This window comes from Actinia tenebrosa, unplaced genomic scaffold (genome assembly GCF_029948245.1).
Source record: "Actinia tenebrosa isolate PJP-AT-01 unplaced genomic scaffold, QUT_ActTen_1.0 utg2509__unscaffolded, whole genome shotgun sequence".
NCBI lineage: Eukaryota > Metazoa > Cnidaria > Anthozoa > Actiniaria > Actiniidae > Actinia > Actinia tenebrosa.
The window spans coordinates 27408-49582 of record NW_028292602.1 but is presented as its reverse complement, the minus strand read 5'-3'; the positions used below and the strand labels follow the sequence as shown (position 1 = coordinate 49582).

The 22175-nt window shown below is 36.6% G+C and overlaps 2 protein-coding genes across 4 annotated transcripts; one reads left to right on the top strand and one right to left on the bottom strand.

Moving 5' to 3' along the window:
- Positions 1-3984: 3984 nt before the first annotated feature.
- On the top strand, positions 3985-5674 carry LOC148904337 (zinc finger MYM-type protein 2-like). Its single transcript, XM_089025428.1, has 2 exons — positions 3985-4421; positions 4511-5674. The coding sequence occupies exons 1-2, from the start codon at positions 3985-3987 to the stop codon at positions 5478-5480; spliced, it is 1407 nt and encodes a 468-aa protein (XP_088881554.1). The 3' UTR covers positions 5481-5674.
- A 334-nt stretch (positions 5675-6008) lies between these two features.
- On the bottom strand, positions 6009-17255 carry LOC116289028 (uncharacterized). 3 transcript variants are annotated; one of them, XM_031695901.2, is made up of 4 exons: positions 15195-17255; positions 11388-11606; positions 9834-11083; positions 6009-8528 (listed from the first exon to the last, which is right to left on the bottom strand). In XM_031695901.2, exons 1-4 carry the CDS (start codon positions 17137-17139, stop codon positions 7485-7487), a joined length of 4458 nt encoding a protein of 1485 aa, XP_031551761.2. In that variant the 5' UTR covers positions 17140-17255; the 3' UTR covers positions 6009-7484. The 3 variants fall into 3 exon arrangements, with proteins under 3 accessions (XP_031551761.2, XP_031551762.2, XP_031551763.2); XM_031695902.2 differs by having other exon boundaries at positions 9834-11080; XM_031695903.2 differs by having other exon boundaries at positions 11388-11501.
- Between the last annotated feature and the right edge of the window lie 4920 nt (positions 17256-22175).

Sequence of the window (22175 nt, the reverse complement as noted above, 5' to 3'; positions counted from 1 at the left end):
TTGCACACACTTGCACACACTTGCACACACTTGCACACACTTGCACACACTTGCACACACTTGCACACACTTGCACACACTTGCACACACTTGCAAACACTTGCAAACACTTGCAAACACTTACAAACACTTTTACACACTTACACACACCTACAACACTTACATACACCTACACACACTTACACACACTTACACACATTTACACACACTTAAACAAACTCTTAACAACTTTTAAACACACACACCCATACACATTTACACACATATACACACATTTACACATACTTAAACACACTCTTACACTCACTTACACACATTGACACACACTTACACACTACTACATAAACTTACACACTCTTATACACATTTACACATATTCATAGACACTTACAAACACTTCCACGCACTTGAAAACACTTGCACATACTTGCACACACTAGCACACACTTGCACACACTTGCACACCCTCTCACTCACTTATACACACTTACACACAATTACAGACGATTACACACACTTACACACACTTAAACAAACTCTTACAAACAATTAAACACACACACCCATACACATTTACACACATATACACACATTTACACATACGTAAACACACTCTTACAATCACTTACACACATTTACACACACTTCAACACTACTACATAAACTAACACACTCTTACACACACTTACACACGCTTACACACGCTTACAAACACTTACACACACTTATACACACTTACACAGCGTTACACACACTTACACAGACTTACACACACTTACATACACTTACACACACTTACACACATTTTCACACGCTTATACACGCTTACACACACTTGCATAGACTTACACACACTAACACACACTTACACAGACTTACACACGCTTATACCCACTTACACAGACTTACACAGACTTGCACACGCTTACACATATACGTACACACACTTACACACACTTACACACACTTACACACACTTACACGCACTTACACGCGCTTACACTCATTTACACACACTTACATAAACTTACATACACTTACACACACTACACACACTTACACACACTTATACACACTCTTACACACTCTAACAAACGCTTACATACGCTTACAAACACTTACACACACTTATACACACTTACACAGCGTTACACACACTTACACACACTTACACACACTTACATACACTTACACACACTTTCACACATTTTCACACACTTACACACACTTACACACACTTATACAAACTTACACAGCGTTACACACACTTACACACATTTACACACACACTTCCGCACACTTACAAAAACTTGCGTCCACTTGCACACACTTGCACACACTTGCACACTTTTACACACACTTACACACACTCGAATTTACGGAAGAATATCACTAGTGAAAAAAGTTTTATCTAGCAGCTGTTTTTCGAGGTAATATACAAAGTTTGTTGTTGTTTATCTAGCCTAGAGAAAAATATATAATCTATTTTCTTCAATCGAGTATTTTCTTCCAATGTCTTGTCTTCGCATTTTATCTTTTAAAGTTTTTGTAAATTTGAGTTTTTAAAGAAAATTACGCTATCTGCACTGTGGAATACTATAGGTTTGGCTTTCTTGAGTGGAATAAAATTAGTTCCTAGCGATTTGACTATTTATTCGTTTGAAGTTTATTAGTTTAAGGAAATTCTTGAATTGTTTGTCGGGCTTGTGACACGTACTGTGAATAAAAGTAATCTTAAAGCTTAACTCTTTTTCATCTTTAATAAAATTGCCTTCGGTTGACTTAAATAAAAAATATTTATAACATTTTACATTGTCGTTGTTATCATATGAGGCATACGTTTGAATTTAAAATCAAGATTATCAGAATTGTATAAGATACTCAAAAATACAATTTTTGGTAATCTAGCAGGTCACGTCAAATCAAGCACGTCTAATTTCGACTTATTCCCACATAATTCAAAGCCTACAAACAATTCGCTTGTCAAAACAATTTTTATCTTTTTCTATCCATTCATTGATACGGCATATTTTGATTTTTCCTATTGCAAAAATATATTAAAAATACCGAACTAGATCCCAGAATAATCAGACTTTCTAATGTTTGTCAGTATGGATGCAGAAAATATTTGCACTGTTTTTGTTTGGCGAAATATTCGAGGAAAATCGCCGCTGAGAGGAAATTTTTCAAACAAACGCTAAAGACAGATGCATAATGGTACGACGCGCAAAGCATGCTAGTGAAGCATCCTCCTTTAGTTGAAGGTAGATTCGTAGTAAAAAAAATCAGTTATATCTATTTTAAATGTGTGTCTGAGAGAAAACCCAGTCGAAAAAGCGACTGCGAAGGGAACCGGTTGAGTAGGCGACATGAGAAATTCGAGAAAACATAGTAGGGGAGGGGTACAGCATAAGTTAGATAACTAAGAGGTTTGGCGTGTTGACATTAAGTTTAAACATTTAATGAAAACATTACTAACGTTCGATTCTGCAGATGAGAAATGCTATTGAGGAGTCAACAAATGATCATCAAATAATGCATATAGATCAGAACTTGAATTGCTGCCCCTAAGAATAAACGCCAAATTAAGAGTCAACAATAGAAACGAAAACCAGCCGAATGGAAACGACTGAGGCGAAATCAGTTAAGACAAAAACTGAGGCGCACGCGAAATCAGTTGAAGGAACGACTAGACTGCAGCAATATCAGTTTGAGAGAAAGCGACTGAAGAACGGTTAAAACAGACGGTCTAAGACAATTCCGCTCAGAGGCTATATCAAAGAATTTTGTTATAATTCAAACATTTGTTCTGGTTATTTATGTTGAAAACTTTGAAAACTTATCAGGGGCTTTATTATCAATGTCTACATTCATGAAACCGTTTTCCTCTTTGTTATATTAAGAACTGAGCAAACCTAGATGTAGTACACTCATTAATTAAACTTTGCGCATGAAACTCTACTAGAGAAAGTTTTAGGCTCTAACACATGTGCGACTCATAAATTAATCTTTGAACCTCTTTTGAACTACAGACAGATTCAGACTCTTATACATGTGGGACATATTAATTAATCTTTGCACATGATCCTCTATTAGAGACAGTTCTAGAATCTAGTGGGACTCATTAATCGATCGGGTGGGTGGGTGGGTGGGTAGGTAGGTAGGTAGGTAGATAGGTAGGAAGGAAGGTAGGAAGGAAGGTAAGTAGGTAGGTAGGTAGGTAGGTATGCGTATTTCCATTGAAACCGATAGTTGTTCCGGGTTTATAGGGACAAGTTCTTTCCATATTAACGCTCGATATAGTTGGCTCGAGTAGAAAGGTGTCTTTGCTACCAGGGACTCAGCGGCTGTATCAAAGGAAGTTATCCTCTCGCTGTAAAAACCTAAACACCTAAGAAGTCACGTTCTTATTTCAAGTGACTGACCGGTGTTCTGAAAATGGGTTTTTGCTCCTCCCCTCCCCCTCTTCCTCCCCCAGGGAAAAACCCTGGCTACGCCCCAGCTATCCTAAAACCGTCCAGAATAAAGATGATGCCCCATAACACTTTTTAAATACGTTTCCTAAAATAAAGTCAAAAACAAGAGATTTATTAAGTGATCGGTTTCAAATTTGACTTGACGTAATATTTCAAATCCGACAATGAGGACAGGACGGGATTTCAAGTCCGCGCAATTAGTTCCAGTCCGAGGCGAAGCCGAGGACTGGAACTAATTGCAAGGACTTTGAAATCCCGTCCAGTCCGATTTGGAGGATTTGAAATGACTTCTCATACTCATTAATTATTCGGGAGGGATGTTGTTTTTATCTTGTATTTATTTCATTGTATATGATCTTCGCTCCATTCACCTAGTTGTAATAATGACAATCTTTTGTTTTGTAATGGTTTTATTTTGCTTTCGTCCTTTGGGATTTCTTAAGATAAATGCTATCTGAATTACTTATGCAAATAGCAGTTATTTTTCTCTGAATGTATTCATTTCAACATGGCTTCTCGTCAAAGAGACAGCGATGAAGAAGCGGAGCTTCTACCTTTAAAACGCTTTCGAAAAGTGAAAAGTCAAGCCCAAGAAGAAGAACTTTTGCAAAAAGCTGTGCCAATTTCAACCCGTTACAAGAATAACTGGGCTGTGAATATTTTTGAAGAATGGAGGCAAAGTAGAGAAAACAAAGTGGCAAGTTTGGAGTCTACCTCCATGGATGTCTCGCTAGAGAGCATTCAAAATTTGGATATTGAGGCATGGGAAACTATGACAGTTCCATCCCTAAACTTCTGGCTTGGCAAATTTGTTGAAGAAGCAGCAAACAAGAAAGGTTCGCCATATCCTGCTCGTACGCTTTATCAGCTTATCGCTAGCCTTAAACGCCACCTAGAGTCGAAAAACCGAAACGACGTCAATATGCTTGACAAGTCTAACATGTGGTGAGTTAATTAGAAACTTTCTGTTTATTTGCTTTACTTTGCACATGAATAAAACCTTATATTATTCTAACTGAACGTTTTTCTTTTAGTTTTTCTGGACTGAGAAAAATTCTGGATGCAGAGATGAAAAGTGTCCACGCCGAAGGGGTTACTAATAGAAAGGAAGAAAAAGAGGTGATTACAGAAGAAGAGGAAGAGACGATGTGGAGGAAAGGAGTACTAGGCCAGTCAACAGCTAAGATTTTGCTTAATACAGTGTACTTTTATAATGGTAAACTATTTGGCATGCGTTCTCAAGAACATAGGCAATTAAGGATTAGCGATATCGAAATAGAAGGCGATAATACCATAATTTATCGTGAAAATTCTTCCAAAACATTTCATGGTGGCATAGCAGATTTGAAAAAGAAAGCGAGAGTGATTAAACATGTTTGCCACGAAAAGGGCAATGAGAGCCACGAGCGTTGCTTGGTTAAGATTTATAATCGGTATTTTGACCTCGTAAACAATCTTCGTGTTAAAGCAAAAGGTTTCTATTTTCAGCCATATAAGGACGGAAAATTTGCGTACAAAAACTGTGTTGTAGGAATTCATACTCTCAATGAAATTCTTCCTAGTTTGTGCTTGGCAATTGGCAGTAAAAGGAAAACTAGCCATAGTCTTCGCGTTACATGTGTTAGCAAACTGTTTAATGCAAGTGTTGACGAAAAGCTTATAAGAAGCAGAAGTGGTCACGTTAGTGATGCTCTTTTGGCATATGAAAAAAGTAGCAAGGAGCAGGAGCAAAAAGTTTCTAACATTTTGAACCCACCAGCTCAGCCAAAACAGGTTTCATCTGAGTCAAAGAATGAAATTAAGGGAAGTGAAATTAAGAATGATATAGAAATGCCTGTATTTGATATCAATGAATTAAAATCTATATTTAATGATATCACTGGTTATGAGCACGAAGCTCAGTTAAATGAAAATACATGTTCTAATTTTTGGAGCTTTTCTTCTGACGGGCCTATCAATATATCTGGCAACTGTAATGTTACAATCAACCAGTTCAAAATCTAGCTTGCGCTTGAATGAATGCTAAAACTTATATTTATACTTATAGAAAATGCTAAGTTTACGATAGCAAATTGTTTTGAAATTTCATTAATATCTAAGTAAGTTGTTAAACGAAGTGTTGAGTATATTTGCAACTATTATTGATTATAGTTTATTGGTAATAACTTCTGAAATAAATGCTTGATGAATTAAATTTTCTGTTTTCATCTTTCTATATATTGACTTGATTCAATGCTTGGACTGAATTAATTTTGTTCCAGTCCTTGGACTGAATTAATTTTGATCCAGTTGTTGGTCGACTGAATTAATTTCTTTTGTTCCAATTCATCAGCCCCACCTCTTCCCTGCTGATATCAAAACCCTCCCCGGCTTTAAGACACTTGACCTAGTTTCAAGATACATCATGTGACCAGGTACGAGGTAATCGATTGGCTAGTTACCTCATGAATAATTAATGAGTATGAGAAATTCTTATCATAACCGTCCACTATGCGGCTACCATAACAGGCAACTAGAATGTTAAGCCTGCAATTAGAATTCAAATCTATCATAACTTTATTCGTTCTTTGCTTCCAGTTTTGCATATGCATTTAATATGATCAAATCATGTCTGTCCAACATTTTCTATCTAGCATAAAAATTCAACTTTTAAAACAACTGGGACTGGAACCTCTATTGAGGTTACTCCATATATTCTACTTTAAAAGTAACTACCTTTAGATTTTTTGAAGTATGGTGTAACGTTTTCAGATTGCAAACGACATGTAAATCCCATGAGGAATATCCATTTTTTTCCCTTAAGGTTTGAAAAAATACATTATATTATAGATTCACTCAGTCACGATATCTTCCATGGTGCCCAGTTTACCTCTTTACACAAAAACAAGACATTCAATCAAGGGTACGGTGGTATCCTCAAGTGAATGTCTTACTCTTGTCCTGAGGTTATGGAAGATGGTCAGATAAGAAAAATCATTCCGATTCGAGTTTGGACTTAATAAAACAGTGCAAGAGCTTGAAAACGTCTAGCAAAAACTCGAGATAAAACTATATGTGCTCTGATAGGGAAAAACATCACCCTAAAGCACACGTATTCAAGTTCCCGCTTTGCTTCAAATTAGTAATGCTTAACACTATTTTTAAATGCGTGTGATTACTTTTATTTCTTAATTTAAATATTGAGAATAGTTAATTTTAAATTAATCTAATATTTTAGAATATAGCGGTGAATCTTTATATTAGAAATTCGCTGGCTTTTTGTGATTAATTTTAAAATAGAAAATGAACTGCGCATGTACGGAAAACATAGAAAGCAAAAGGTTCAAATATATCATCAAATCAGCATATCTGGATAAAACGTTTTTATTTTTTACGAATCTACGGTGATACGTGTCTACGTGTTTACTATATTTTCCCACACACTTCCGAACATGCGCATTATGGTTCTCACCAAAACCTACTTTCATACTCCAAATTAAAATATGACCAGCATTTTGATGAGCTATTGTTCTGGACTGAATAGTCTTTCATACACGAGAAAAGGCGTTTATTTTTACACGTGAACACGAGGCTAATCAGTCCAGAACAATATATTCATTCAAAATTGGTCAATCGCTTCGGTGTATGAATTTGGTAAATTCGACTTTAAGTTAATCTAACATAAATATAACATCAAACATTTCCCAAGACCCACTCTACGAGTGTGCGACGTTAAATTAGTTTTGAAACAAAGCGTTCCCACTTTCGTTTAACGTATACTTTGTTTACGATCTTATTTGGCATACTAATATCACGTGACTCGCCACGACCTCACGTTAAGATGGTCTGTAAGAGTGGTACAAATCTCACCCAACTATATTGTATGCTTCTCTTTTGATTTCATATTTTTTCTTTTTTCATTTCGTCAGCTATCATATCCTGTACTACTGTAACCGACAGTTTAGACCCCCGTCCCCTTCGTCGTTATCAGATAAATGCCAGACGCTAACAATAAAATGACTTTTTATCCTAGATAGTAGCAGCAAGATTTGATGAATTTTGAAGTGCAAGAGCATTATACCCTTCCAGGACCACCTCTTCTGTTAATGTAACTAAGTATTCATACTTGAGAAAGTTTTCGACGAATTCATCGCCTCCAACTACACTACCGTGAGACTGACTGCGTGCAATCATAATAACAGCATGAGCTCGTTCGGTTTCCAGCCAATCACTGGCCGATGATTCAAGACAGCTTTCGTCTAGATCCTCTGGTCCCCATAGATACGCTTGCAGCAGCTTTAAGGCTTCATCAGGGAGCATGCGCATCTGTGGGTCACGCTGTAAGAGGCCTGAGGCGAGAGCAGCTAGGCCCCTAGTGAATCGTGACGCTTCTGTTAACATCGGTAAATCGTGGATGGTGTAATCTCGAGTTAATAGACTCGAATCTGCAGCAAAAGGATTATTTTCGTGCAAAAGCTCGTATATCAAACAACCAACAGCGAACACGTCGCACTTCTCATAGTTCATCAATTTACCACAGTTATAAGCCTTATGGATTTCCGGGGGGATCCTACACGGGTCACGGCCGATGTGTCCAACACTATCAATATGATATTCAAATCTTGATGATGAATTGTCTCCCCCAGAATTCTGAAGGACGTGACTAAAGTTTGATAAAACAAGATGGCCATGGTCGAGAAGAAGTAAGCTATTTAATCTAATATCTCGATGAACGATCCCTTCTTTGTGTAAATGAACGAGAGCACTGAACAACTGAAGTAGTAAAATACAAACTTTTCTTTCATATTCATCCGGAAGCTCCAGGTGCTCTTCTTTAGTGCGTTCCACAAATTCTAAAACGGATTCCACTGGAACTTGATCTGTGATGGTGACCAGGGTCTCAAAGTCGGATGCATTTTTGACGCCAAACACCTCCCCTTGTAAGTAGTCAGTAAAGTGGGTGATGGTGCGAGAAACATTAGGATGGGATGGGAGTGACACCGTAACAGCCATGTCCTGCATGTATGCTGTACGCTGCGACATGTCTTCTGTCACAGACTTGGGAAATTTAACCTAAAGCAGTACAAAATTAAAAGTGAGTAACATTGATGAAGCATGAAACAATGAAGCATTGGAACGGTGCATGAAAAGTGGAATAGTTCCCTTTCATTTGGGTGCTTGTTTTGCCCATTTCAGACCACGTCCCACACTTCTTTGAGAATAGGATTCTTTGTTTCATTAGCATTCAAACAAAGAAATGATACTCAAGGGAACGACACGTGAGCTAAAGTGGGCAGAACAAACGCCCAAGCAAAACATGTCTATCTATTAATGCAAAGTATGTGTAATCTAGGAACGTTTTGCTTGGTATAAAGTCAACTCAAGAAACCTTGTCGTCAACTAACTCAAGCCTACGCGACTTGACCGTTAAGGACTATCGGAACAATCCCTTTATGCATTACTACATATTAAAACACACTGCACTGACTTGTAAAACATGTTTAGTTTTAAACTGACTTGTGAAAGAGAGTTCTTATTACGAATCATAAAATTCGAATAAAGACATAAGGAGCCGTCTCCATCGGTCACTAGGAATATTTCTCCTCGCTGGAGGTGCACAGAAAATGAGTGTTTGCAAGTCAATGAGTGTTCGCAAGTCAAGGAGTGTTCGCAAGTCAAGGAGTGTTCGCAAGTCAAGGAGTGTTCGCAAGTCAAGGAGTGTTCGCAAGTCAAGGAGTGTTCGCAAGTCAAGGAGTGTTCGCAAGTCAAGGAGTGTTCGCAAGTCAAGGAGTGTTGGCAAGTCAAGGAGTGTTCGCAAGTCAAGGAGTGTTCGCAAGTCAAGGAGTGTTCGCAAGTCAATGAGTGTTTGCAAGTCAATGAGTGTTTGCAAGTCAAGGAGTGTTCGCAAGTCAATGAGTGTTTGCAAGTCAATGAGTGTTCGCAAGTCAATGAGCGTTCGCGAGACGTTAAATATTTGAAATTCCTTAAACCTGAACTCCCTCACTCCTTCCCAGAAAAATTGTTAGAAAAAGGGGGCGTCAACAATAGCAAATCGAAGAATACAATGGTCTATATTAGACCATTTCCTGGTTCGTACAATACTGCCTGTTTCTAAACTCATTAGACAGCTTTGTTTACTCAGGGTTAGCCCCCATTTCAGTTTCGAAATTTTACAAATACCAACGCAATAATGAAGAATGAAAAAATCATAACTTCAGCAATACTAACACTTGGTTTAGATTCCAGGGATCTTCACTGGAACACGTAAATAATGTACATAAAATGAAGACCAATTCTGAGCAACAGAGAACTCGAAACTTTACGACTCCTCCTGAAGCAGACAAAATTAGGTTAAGTAGAGAGAGTCAGAAAACAAACCTTGGCTAGAAGGGTCAATTCTTCATCCACCTTAGGACATACAACAGGTAAACACACAGCACCAGGAACATCTATATCCATCGGCGACCCACAGACCACGTAATCATTCCATTTAGTATTCGACAAGCTAATGTTATCACCTGGTAATAACACTGCTTTACTGCTGTTTATCATATCTTCTAGCGTCTGCCTGTGTAGTTCCAGTATTTTATCATAACGTTTCTTCACCGGATTATCTTGAGTGGACATACTTCTCGACCTTGAATTCCCAGTACCAGTCTCTGCCGTTTTCTGTTCGCTCAGGCTTTTGGATCGTTTCTTTTCGTCACTAGCAAAAGGCTTCGTGTTGGGAGGCCTTGAAGGATATTTCGGTTGCCGGGACTTCATGTCGGCTTGCCTATTTACAACCGTCGGCGCCACTGCTGTGACAGGGCGTTTTGGTGATTGTTTTGGGGCGGGTTTACCAGTCTTATCTGCGGTTTCGTTAAAACGGAAGTGCACGTGCCGAGACCTAGGTACTTCTGGTAAAGGACCCAGTTTCTCTTGTTCTACTCTAGTCAGTGTCTCAGCTAAGATCTTAGCATCATTTAAATTTGCAAGGGCAGCCTCGACCTTTAGTGTCAGTTGCCCTGTACAAGGCTCAAGGTATGCGGGGGCTTCATGCTGGATGTTCTGGCTCATGGGCTTTTGATTGACTTCGGGTTTAACCTGTACAACTGGTATCACGGCTCTTGCAGGGCGACTAGGCTTTACAGGCTTTTCAATGTCGGTTTTGGAAAAAGGAAAATTCTGATAGGATCGCCCGGATTTACGTGCAGGTAACTGTGGAGACGAGTTGGCTTCCTTTACTTCTGTTCCTACCACGGGTTGGGCTTCTTCAGGGGGTTTCTGGCTCAATATAGTACTATCCCTCTGCCTGTCCTTGATATTGGTACATACAGGACTAGTGGAGCGAGCTTCTGATACCTTTTTTTCCATTTCTTCCTTCTGCGCTGAATTACTTTCGTTTTCCTCTTTAACTAAGATAGGTGAACTTATCTCAAGTTTTCTTTTATTTTTTCGTCGGCCGCTTAGCCTCTTCCATGAGGATAATGCTCTCTTAATACCTGATCCTGACTTGGACTGGGCTTTGCTTGACTGACTGCTCTCTGGTTGTTTATACTGGCCGGCGGGGGAGGGGGTGGGAAAGTCTCTAGGAGATTCGATTTGTGTTTCTTTTTGAGAGGAAACACGTCCTGTTGAATTTGCTGCTGCAAGTAAAAAATTTAAATATAAATAAAAGATAGAGAGAGAAAACGAAAGTAAGCGGCAGAGAAGGGAAAAGGGAAATTTAAAAACCATTATATAAAGTGATGGCATGAGCGGTAACTCTTGTTTTCTATTAACAAAAGGTCTTTGCAAGCAATCACTGAGAACTTTGATTTGCACTGCATTGAAATTTTAAGGACAATGAGGATTGAGAACAATAAGAATGAGAACTGGAACGACTGGATATATATTGTGATAGTTAGTATGCGGAGAAGGAGCCAATAAGCCTGTTTATGAAACACTTACCTTTAGGAGGAGGAGGAGCCATACGTTTTGGCTTGATTGTTGGATCTTTACTGTCAACTGTATTACCAGATCCCTGATATTGAGAGCACTCTGGAGAACCTGGTGAATGTTTTCCTGTGGGAGAGGTGGGTGGGGTTAAATCACTGGTGTGCTTACGTGAAGGGATAGAACTGGTAGATGGTGGTTTGGGGGCTTCCTTTTTGTGAGTTCTTGTAACTACTACAAAAAATAAATCAAAAAAGCAAAATCATAAAAAATAAATAAAAACCATATATAAATAAATTATAAAAAATTAAATTACAGTTAATTAAGTTAATGCTCAACTTAAAATTACATAAACTAAATAGGGTATATGAATTATGGTGTGATTAACTACATTTACCAGGATCCATTGCAAACTCACAATATTATTTGAATACAAATGAAAATAATAATAAACTTAATAGGAATTAACTGTCTTAAATGAAAAAAAATCTTGGCATAGTTAGTTAATCTTGTCCTCGCATTGCAGATTGCTCAGGTGAGTATTTTTACGGCTGAGTATTTCATACACTTTCCTGCTAAGTTTGCATCAGCAACTGTGCTCCATTCACTAATGAAGCACAGTTCTCAACCAATAAGAGAGTGTATACTATCAGAACTAATAAACAGTATTTAAAAAATGATATGCCGATCTTCTTGCAACTAATTGTAAAAGAAAAAAAGAAAAATTAATTATGCAGGATATATTGTTAACATAAATCAATATTATTATGGGAACACCATGGAAGCTTGAACGATTATGTTAATTATAAGTGAAATTAAAAAAAGGAAAATGATAAAAATGCCTGCTTTCAAATGTGTTTATTAGTAAATAATAAGGATGCTATAAACCTGTGAATTGTCATAGAAATTGTAAGTGTACGTTTGTTGAGAAATGTGATCGTCCGGGTGAGTGTAGTCTTGAGAAAGACTGTCATTGGTGCTGAATGACTTTTTGGTAACCTGACCTGAAGTCATCTTCAGAGTCCAGTGAGAAAACGAGAGATTTGTAATCGTATGGTTGTGAAGCTTTGATTGAAATAAAATGAAAAAGTTGTAATTTTTTTAATTCTTATTTATTTATATCTTTTTGCCTGTCAATACTGGTCATGTGGAAAATTAAAATTAAAAAAGGGATGGCATAATATATTAAGGCCTCTTTGCAAGCACACTTCCTAGAGTTCTGCCTCTGGACACTAACTAACTTACACCAAATTGAAAAAATAATTCATTTGATTCATGAAAGTCTATACCCAGAAATCTACAAATAAAGCATTTTGTCTGGTTCCCATAATCCTGAAGGTACTCCAAATAAACAACAAACTTTCATAGGATAAACACGAAGAAAAAGAGGTTTTGAATCTTGTACTGAGCCCATGTTCCTCTTGGTCAGTACCAAGAAACAATTCTTGGTGCTAACCAAGAGAAACGTGGGCTCTAGGTACGAGATTGAATATGCATTCATTTGATTGGTTCAATATCATAGCATTAATAATTCTAAAATAATTACATTCTTTGTAAACGTATTAGGAGTTTGTTATGATACTAGAAATAATAAGTATTGGATGATAAAAGACTGGTTTTAAAAAATACAGGAAATGTAACTAAATGGACATTTTGGTTATAAGAATAGCAAATTTATCATAAATGGAATCTAAAACACATTTTCTTTTGAAATACATACAACATAAACTTAAATAACTTTTAAGGGTGAATTCATTAATAATCAAGCACATGTATATTTTTCAGAAAGTTACAGTGCGACTACTCCAACCAAAGCCACCTCGACAAATTTTCCACAAATTAGCCAATCAAAAGTAGGAATTTGAACAATAGAATTGCTGCAAATCGGACAAATATCCATGGGTTTACACGGCTTAGAAGACTGCCGGCACCTTTGTTGTCAAGTATGAATGTGCTGTCACATAGCAACATACATGTAGTGATAAGATCTAACAGTGTCAGCCTGATAATATCTTTGTCTGGAAGAAACAAACTGTAATCATAAAGACTGCGTTTTATACAGTTTCAAATTATTTGCTTTCCTGTCGTGTTTGAAGTCGTATATTGCTATTTTTCTATATCTTTGGTGACACAAATCACTAATTCGAGAAGAAAATATATTACAAGCTCTTCTTCATTATTTAGTTTTACCAACCGGAACAACAGAAGAATATTTTTAATAATTCAAAATTTACCGCTAATCTATTGTCTAGATACTCAAACACTATAGGATAATTTGTGGAAAATTTGTCGAGGTGGCTTTGGTTGGAGTAGTCGCACTGTAATCCTTCCATAACATCATTTAGGAAAGCGGTTAATATATATATTTTGATGCATCAAGCATGATATATTATTTGTGGCAAATCTGTGTCAAGCCTAGACTTAGTTTGAACAAGAAGACTATTAATTAAAGAATAACTAATTAACTCTGAAGAAAATGAATCTCAACATGACATTCACATACATAGGCAAAAAGTAGTACAATGCAATATAGATGAAATGGAACTACACATGAAATTATAAATGGAAGGGAAGGGAATGGAATGGAATGGAATGGAAAGGAATGGAATGAAAGGGAATGGAATAGCCATGACAGGGCAAATATTCCCCATTAAATAAAAGTGAATTAAAATTGAATAGTGAGTAAATATCAACAATTCTAAGGAGAAAATACACATGGAAAGACAATAAGGAATTTCATCTTATCAACATGCACTATTTAGTTGTATAAAGTAATCCTTTATCAAAGGATATGACTGACAATGCTTAAGTATCAAATTATGGTATTAAGTGGCTGAGAGCTTGACCTGGTGTCATGGAGATAAGTCTTTTGAATGAATGCCATTAGCCACATGGACTAAAAAAATGTCATTTGATATCCATGGGCAGGTGGAAATATAGCTGCTGTTAAAAGCTTACATGAAATATACATGAAAATATAATCACTGAACTACTGTACTGTCTACCTGATTTTTTTTATTATATACTTAAACAATTTTTTTGCTAAAGGAAAAGTGAATATATGGGAATATTCTCTGATATTCACTCAGCCTTTGGCAAATAATTGTTAAGTATCTTTGACACGAATGAATTTAATAAATAATGGAGAGAGAGTTTTTTGTTGTTTTTTTTGTTCAGATTCTATTTATCTCTGCAAGAAGCAAACAAGCCAATGCATGTTATATTCAAAAGTAGGTGAATATAGCAGCATAAGACGTAAATTTTGACCAATGAGTGTGCCTGATTTATCATATTCACTTGTGAAAAACTACTAAATTTATGTGATTTACAATAATATTCAAATCCTGGGGAACATAGAATACTCTGGTAACTCAGCAAAATTCTCTGGCTTAAACTACGATTGATATCTTAGTAATTTATTCAAATATTCACTTTCAAAACTTAGTTTAAAACTTAATGCAAACCCTAAATCTATGAGCATGCTATTGGTTTTCAGAAATAACACAAACAACCATTCTGTTATTCATAAACGATCCAACTAGAACAGAACTGAACTGAATAGGAATTGGATGGAATGTGATAGCATATAGGACTGAATACCCATGTCTGTCGCTAGGGGTGGTTCCATGGTTGGAACAAACCACCCTTAACACCTTATAATAATGTTTATTGCTATTTTAGTTTTTCAAGAAAGGGCATAACTAAAATTGGTAGATAAATGAACCCTCCCCTTGAAGGTCCTAGTAACAGGCATTATAGCTGAGCAGAAAAAAATAAACTACAAAAATTATGGCTATTCTGATTATTAAAGTTTTTCCATACCTTGAGACACTGGACGACTACCACGAGTGACATCCTTTATATCTACTTCCACCTTAACTGCTCTAGGTACTGGCCGAGGAAGAGTGGCACTGTGTGATGGCAACTGTGATCTGGGCCTTGGGACTGGACCAGCCTTTGGTAATGGAGGGACCCCTTTTTCTGGGTCCTTTTTGATCTCAATAGGTGGAGGGTCCTTATTCTGTGGAGTTAGCTTCTTATAGTCTGGTACAATATCATCTGGGGGCTCACAGTAATAGTGGTCTGGGATGGAATCCTCTTTTTGACGGTTCAATTCCTTTTCCTTAGGGGGTAGTGGTGGGGTATCAGCATGTTCATCCTCATTGCAATGAACAGGTATCCCTGCACTGATATCAACAACCTTATATGGTTTGGTTTTAGGTTTGACATCTGCATTAGCATAACATGGCCCCTCTACTAGCTTAGTTACATCAGGATTGGAATGCCGTCTCTCGATAGTTCCTTGCTGTTTGCCTGTTCTTGGATGTGAATCAAATGGCTCACCATTACCATTAGTAGATTTATTTCTTTGTGATTCAGTGCTCGTTTTAGTGTCAGTAACTGGAGAACTAGGCATACTTGAGCTAGCCTTAGAAGAATCTGAATTGTTTGACGTCTCACTGGGTTCCACAACAATGTCTTCAAATATTGAAGATTCTCTTAACTCTCCAAGATCACTTTGAACTTTAAAAGCAATGCTTTCAGGTCTGTCTGCTGTTGACAATACACTAGAAATAAAAGGTCTTTCTAATACAGGAGAGTTACTAGACAAACTGTCCTTTCCATCGCTGTCTATGCTCCGACGATTTTCATAATGAGGTTCTAAATTTAAAGTCTCTTGTGTTTCACAGCTGGAAGAGGTATGATTGATATGTCTTGGTTCAATAGGCCCATTCGATGGTCTATCTGAAACGTCTTTGATAATATTATTGGGGCTTATAACACCATTTTGTTTATTTGCAGAAGTAAGCGAGTCACTTTTATTTATAATCCGTTTAGTTTTGTCATCCGACTCACATGTATATGTAGATTGAATCTTATCTGTTGCATCTACATCTGTTTTGTTATCATCTTCCATACCTCGACAGACATTATTTTTCATTTGCATATATTCCCCGTCTTTTCCATTAGATTCAATAGATTTGGAATCCATATTCAAGTTTTTTTCTTCTCGCGTATTTTTTCTTTGACTGATCGATGAATTTTCGTACTGTCTTGATTCTTTGACACTTACGTCTCTTTTATTCACTTGATCTTGCTTTATATCATCTGCTTCGACTTTATTATTCCTCGAAATTTCCTTTTCCTTGGGCAAATCTGCACTGGCAGCACATCTGAAATTCTCGTTAGCATTATTATTTACGTTATTTTTTGAGTCATGAAGATGTGTTTTGGGTTCAGTTATTGATGACTCACTGCTCCAAACAGAACACCTCACATTTTTGTCATCTTCTGAATCATGTGAGGCCTTAGAAGCAGTTCTTTCCCTTGTCGAAATATAAACAGGTTTAGGCTTATCCAGCGAGTCAGTGGTTCCCCTGTTGTCTGCCGACAACGCTGTGTTTTGTGTTTCACTAGAGGAAGAATCATTAATACGAAGTGTTGCTTGATAAGACGACAGCCTCTTAGAGAATTCAGAACCCGGCGCTCGATAAACTATCCCGGCTCGTTTTACAGTCCCTCTTTTGATAAATTCCTCTCCGTCAACACTCACCTCCGAAGACGTTTGTCTTTTACTGTTAGGAAGTCCATTGGTTTTAATATTCGGTGATTTAGAAGCCTCGTGGTTGCTTTTTATGAGACAAGAATCGCCATTTGCATGAGGAACGTCTTTGGTGCCAGTGAAATGCTGCTCTTTAGATCGAAAACAGTTCGAACATTTTCCCTTCTTCCACAAATTCTCAGCATAATTACTACAGCCTGACATACCTGGATGTCTTCCTGTGTAAGATTATAGCATTTTAGTCTCAAATTTCTCTAGAGAATTCTGTTAAAATTATAAACCCATTGAAGAACATGAAGCCGCATCTTTGACAAGAGACATAAACAGGACTCCCCTCGGGGGTGGGCTGGGGATAGCATAGTAAAGGAGGGTGGGTCTTTGTTGTAAGGTCAACTAACTTCCGTTTTCGCAATAAAAATATAATTCTAACAAAGTCAAACATTCTTGGATCTTACTCAAAACCACATTATAATTCTGTTTCTTAAATATCCCTCAATGCTTTCTCTTTAAAGGAACTGTTGCTTTCATTTTTTATAAAAAGCAAACTTCAAGATCAGCTGTTCTTAACATTTGCATAATGTCGTTTGGACAACAAAGGCTTTGAGGTGGTTCTTTGATAAGTAGGCAACGAAATTGAACGAAATACCAGACTTCCTATTTATTTCCCTTTATTAAAATCTAATGTCAAACCGCAATAAATTAGATTCGGCCGTCAAATTCGATGGGAAATTTTCCGTCCAAATTGTTCAAAAATCCTGGCCGAGTTAAAAAAATCAAAATTTCAAATCGACCGGCCAAACCATAACATATACTAATACATACCTATGCTGTGTCACCATATACGATGCATACAGATGTCTATATAGTGTATGTACAGCCGCATGCAAACACGTTTACCCTTTTACACGTACAAGTATATCAGAGATTATCCTGGAATATCATCTGTGATATTTTTTTATTATGTGATAGGGGGGAAAGTATCAGGGTTTGATATCGCATGATTTCTACTATACTTTTGATTTTTATATTTTGTTTCTGATTTATCTATTAACAGCGATATTGTCAGTTTGACGTGTACTGTACTGTACTTCAAATTATACTTTTTTCTGGCTCTCCTCCTTCTGTTGATTTTTATTTTCTTCTTCTTCTTTTTCTTCTTCTTTTCTGTAAAATTCTGAACTAATCTTAACACCAATGACACATAGCAAAAAGCTATATCTCGCTTTGTTATGACTATCATACTTCGATATTTTCATTGGATTATGATATACAGGGTCCAAACAAATCATTACAAACGGCTGACTCACTCGAAGTAAAATGAACGATATACATGCGGTTGAAAAAGAGATACGCACAGCATTCATTTCGTGATTTTATCGAAGAAATTATTACTTAATCATTGACACCATAGTTTCCGCTTATATATGAACAAAAGATTTAAAGAAATGCGCGCATTACTTTATTGTACTTCGATATAATAGGGGAAATAGGCCATGAAATCGTTTTTTATTTTACTATTATTATGAATCATAATAAATGCAAGTCCTGTCCAGTCCAGTAATCCCTCCTGGAGTCAATTTAACAGAAGTATGGATTAGGACTATGGAATGAAAGATTTGATCCGGAAATCTTGATTGAACACCAGTACAAAGGTGTTTTTTTCATTTTTTGCATGGGACGTCGTTTTCTCTCGGCTTTAATTCTTTTTTTTCTTCTTCTTCTTCTTTTTCTTTTTTATCCTAATTTTTCCCCTTTCTTTCCCCTTTTTTTGCTCGCTTTTTGAATGTTTGAATGTCTAATTACCTCAAACACATACCAGCGTTGCCAAAAGTCTGGGCACGATAACGGTTTTTCATACAATCAATTAAGATGCAGCATTGCATTGAATCACGATAACAATCCCCCCCACTCCTCACCTCGCTTCAATATTGGACGACAAATAAATGTTTCTTTTGAAAAGTTTTGGAGTGTTAGGGAACAGGACAACCTGGCCACATCTCAACAATGTTTTAGAGGAGGAGGGTTATTAATGCAGTGTGTTTTTTGAGAAGGTGATGGTGATCGTTAAATATCTTCAGTGTGCAAATACATTTTGGCATAGAGTGTAGATATCAAGTGATGATAACATTTACTAGTCACGCATTCCATAGCTTCTTTTGTTAAATCAACTACCATGGCAACTGTTCATTATTATTCATATCTCATGGTTTGTGATTCGATGTGATTCAATGTTGCACCCCGTTGTATTACCCTTAAATGTAATAACACCCATAAATGTAATACCCACCATAAATGTAATAAAAATCTGCCATAGATGTAATAACAACCATAAATGTAATAACAGTCAACCATAAATGTAATAATCGACCCCACCATAAATGTATTAACCCCTCCAACCATAAATGTAATAACCAAGTGTTCCGGAGAGTCAAACGAAGTGTTTGATCAACAAACAACTCTAAGCAGCATTGTTTGAGTGTTTTGTTAAATACAGTGGAGGGGTCACATACCACGTGATAGCCAGTGTAAACAGCCGTTTTGGATACAGATGGAACTGTGCAAGAAACGGGTGTTTACGCAGGCTATTCACTTGACCGTGGGATTTGTATAGGGTAGGGCGAGTGCTATTTGAGCTTTTTGAAAACCCGTGAGTGCATTTTTTTTTCCAAAGTGCACGAGAATACCATGCGATTTCTTGTTAATAATATAGATGCAACAATTTCGAACCAAAATTAGATAGAAAAAAGACGTGTTGGAAAAAATTCACGAAGCGAAGAACTCGTTTGTTTTTGTTTAAAATTGGTTTACAAAACAATATTTTATTTACAAAACAGGAAAGAAATATGAATAACAAAAATTACTTTTGGTCTTTAAAAAGTAAAAACATGCTTTCTTAGAAATCATTTTTTCATCTTCAACACTTCAAATATTTGACATTTTTTGAGAAAACAAGTATAAGCATATTGCGAAGAAATTCTGCAAAACTTACATAAATCATCAAATATTCTCTTTTTTTTCAATTCCTAAACACTCAAACGAAAGTTGAATAAGCTGCTTTCTTTGTACAGAAGTATTATGCACCTCTTTACGGATAAAGTAGGCGAAAGCTCTTGAAGTTTCAACATCAAGTTTAAACGTCTCTCGCTTCAACTTTCGCGTCAAGTGAACTTGAACAGCTGTAAAATGGCCCAACTGATGTTTTCTTTCCTTTTAAATTCTCAAATAACAAGCAGCGAGTCCTCCTTTTGCCATTCTCAGCCTTTTTTTGCTGGTTTTCAACTGATGAAGCTTGACTTTTTTAGAATTTTTGAATCCATTTTTAAGATGAAAATCCGCCAGCTTGAATTTTCTGAAAACTTCCAGAGAGGGAAGGCTGTTCTGTTGCCATGTCAACTACTGTGATCTGATTGGCTAGTTTGAATTTCTTTTGTCTTTTCAACCAATCACTGAAAAGTGTTTCATATTTTTGCACTGTTGTTTCACATTTTTTCACTGGTGTTTCAGGAAAACAGGACTGCTAACAACCAATCAGAAGTGAGAAATTTTTGCATCTGTATTATTAGTGACAAAATATCATGTACATCCGTATGATGATGATGGTGATGATGATGACGATGGTGGTGGTAGTGGTAGTGGTGATCATGATGACGATGGTGATAATGGAGATGATAATGAATGTAGTGATGATGGTGATGATGATGGTGATGATGATGGTGATGATGATGGTGATGGTGATAATATGGTCATGATCTCTTGTGGAGATGGCGATGGCGGTGATAGCAAATGTTACATGACGATGATGAAAACGGCTGTTAAAGGCGTCTTTACATGCTTACAGCTCGAAGCCGTTGAGCTGCGCCAACGCCAACAAAGGGATCTGGCATGACTCAAAGTAATCTGGCTTGATTTAAAAGTCACGAATCACGCCAGATTCCTTTGTTCACAACTTAAGCCTCACATCGGTGCGAGTTTTGAATTTGGTCTATTGTTGCTACAATTTTATATTGCTACTGTATATATATATTTTTTATTTTTATTTATTTTTAATTATTATCATTATCATAAATAATAATAATAATAATAATAATAATTAAAAAACAATAATAATAATAATAATAATATAGTAGCAATATATTATTGTAGCAATAATAATCCTAAAACTTTAGGGATAAAAGCTAATAAATGTAAGTAAAAAATTATCATTATCGTCATTATCGTCATCATTACAATTATCATTGTAAAAAAAACGTCATCGTTTATCACCACCGCAAGTATAGCAGTGGCACAGCTCAACGGCTTCGAGCTGTAAGCATGTAAAGACGCCTTTAGCAGCCGTTTTCATCATCGTCATGTAACATTTGCTATCACCGCCATCGCCATCTCCACAAGAGATCATGACCATATTATTACCATCATCATCACCATCATAACTACCTTCATTATCATCTCCATTATCACCATCGTCAACATCATCACCACTTACCACCACCATCGTCATCATAATCACCATCATCATCAGACGCGGATGTACATGATATTTTCTCACAAATCCCACGGTCAAGTGAATAACCTGCGTCAAAAGGAGCAAAGTTTCGCAAAGTTTCGATAATAGTTTTAAAAGTTAACTTATTTATTTATTTCAGGACTATTACATCATATTTTCTCTCTGTCACAAAACAAATCCCACAGTACTAGTCACAGCCGTATTTGAAACGGGTGTTTACACAGGCTATCACGTGGTATGTGACCACACCCACTGTGTTTGACGAAACACTCAAACAATGCTGCTTAGAGTTGTTTGTTGATTGAACACTTTGTTTGACTCTCCGGAATACTTGGTTATTACATTTATGGTTGGAGGGGTTAATACATTAATGATAATAAATATATTTGCAACAAAGTAATAAATAAAATAAAATAAAGAGAAAAAGAAAAACTATAATAAAATATACTATAATAAAAATATATCTACTAATGTATAACCATAAAATCTATTTGGTAAAAACTAATCCTAATAATATACGTTTACAAATTGCTGCATTTGCAGTCTCGACATCCAAGTCTATGCCCTTTATGTTTCTAAGTACTCTTATTGTGGTTCTTGAGCCCCTCAGGCATAGGAGAGCTGATCTCAAAAGGAAGAAAGAAACCTTTGCTCGTATCCAGGATACAGTGGTGGCATAATCTTCTCCGTTTCTCGTTGGCAATTAGTTCGGCGAGCCTACTGTGGTATCTTCTAC

Bases quoted from the DNA above. Each gene is read 5' to 3' on its own strand.
- LOC148904337 (XM_089025428.1), top strand. From the start codon at position 3,985: ATGGCTTCTCGTCAAAGAGACAGCGATGAAGAAGCGGAGCTTCTACCT. The intron at 4,422-4,510 runs GTGAGTTAATTA...TTTTTCTTTTAG, and splicing joins CTTGACAAGTCTAACATGTG to TTTTTCTGGACTGAGAAAAA.
- LOC116289028 (XM_031695901.2), bottom strand. From the start codon at position 17,139: ATGTCAGGCTGTAGTAATTATGCTGAGAATTTGTGGAAGAAGGGAAAA. The intron at 11,607-15,194 runs GTATGGAAAAAC...TATTTTTTGTAG, and splicing joins TAGTCGTCCAGTGTCTCAAG to TAGTTACAAGAACTCACAAA. The intron at 8,529-9,833 runs GTTTGTTTTCTG...GTACTGCTTTAG, and splicing joins AATTGACCCTTCTAGCCAAG to GTTAAATTTCCCAAGTCTGT.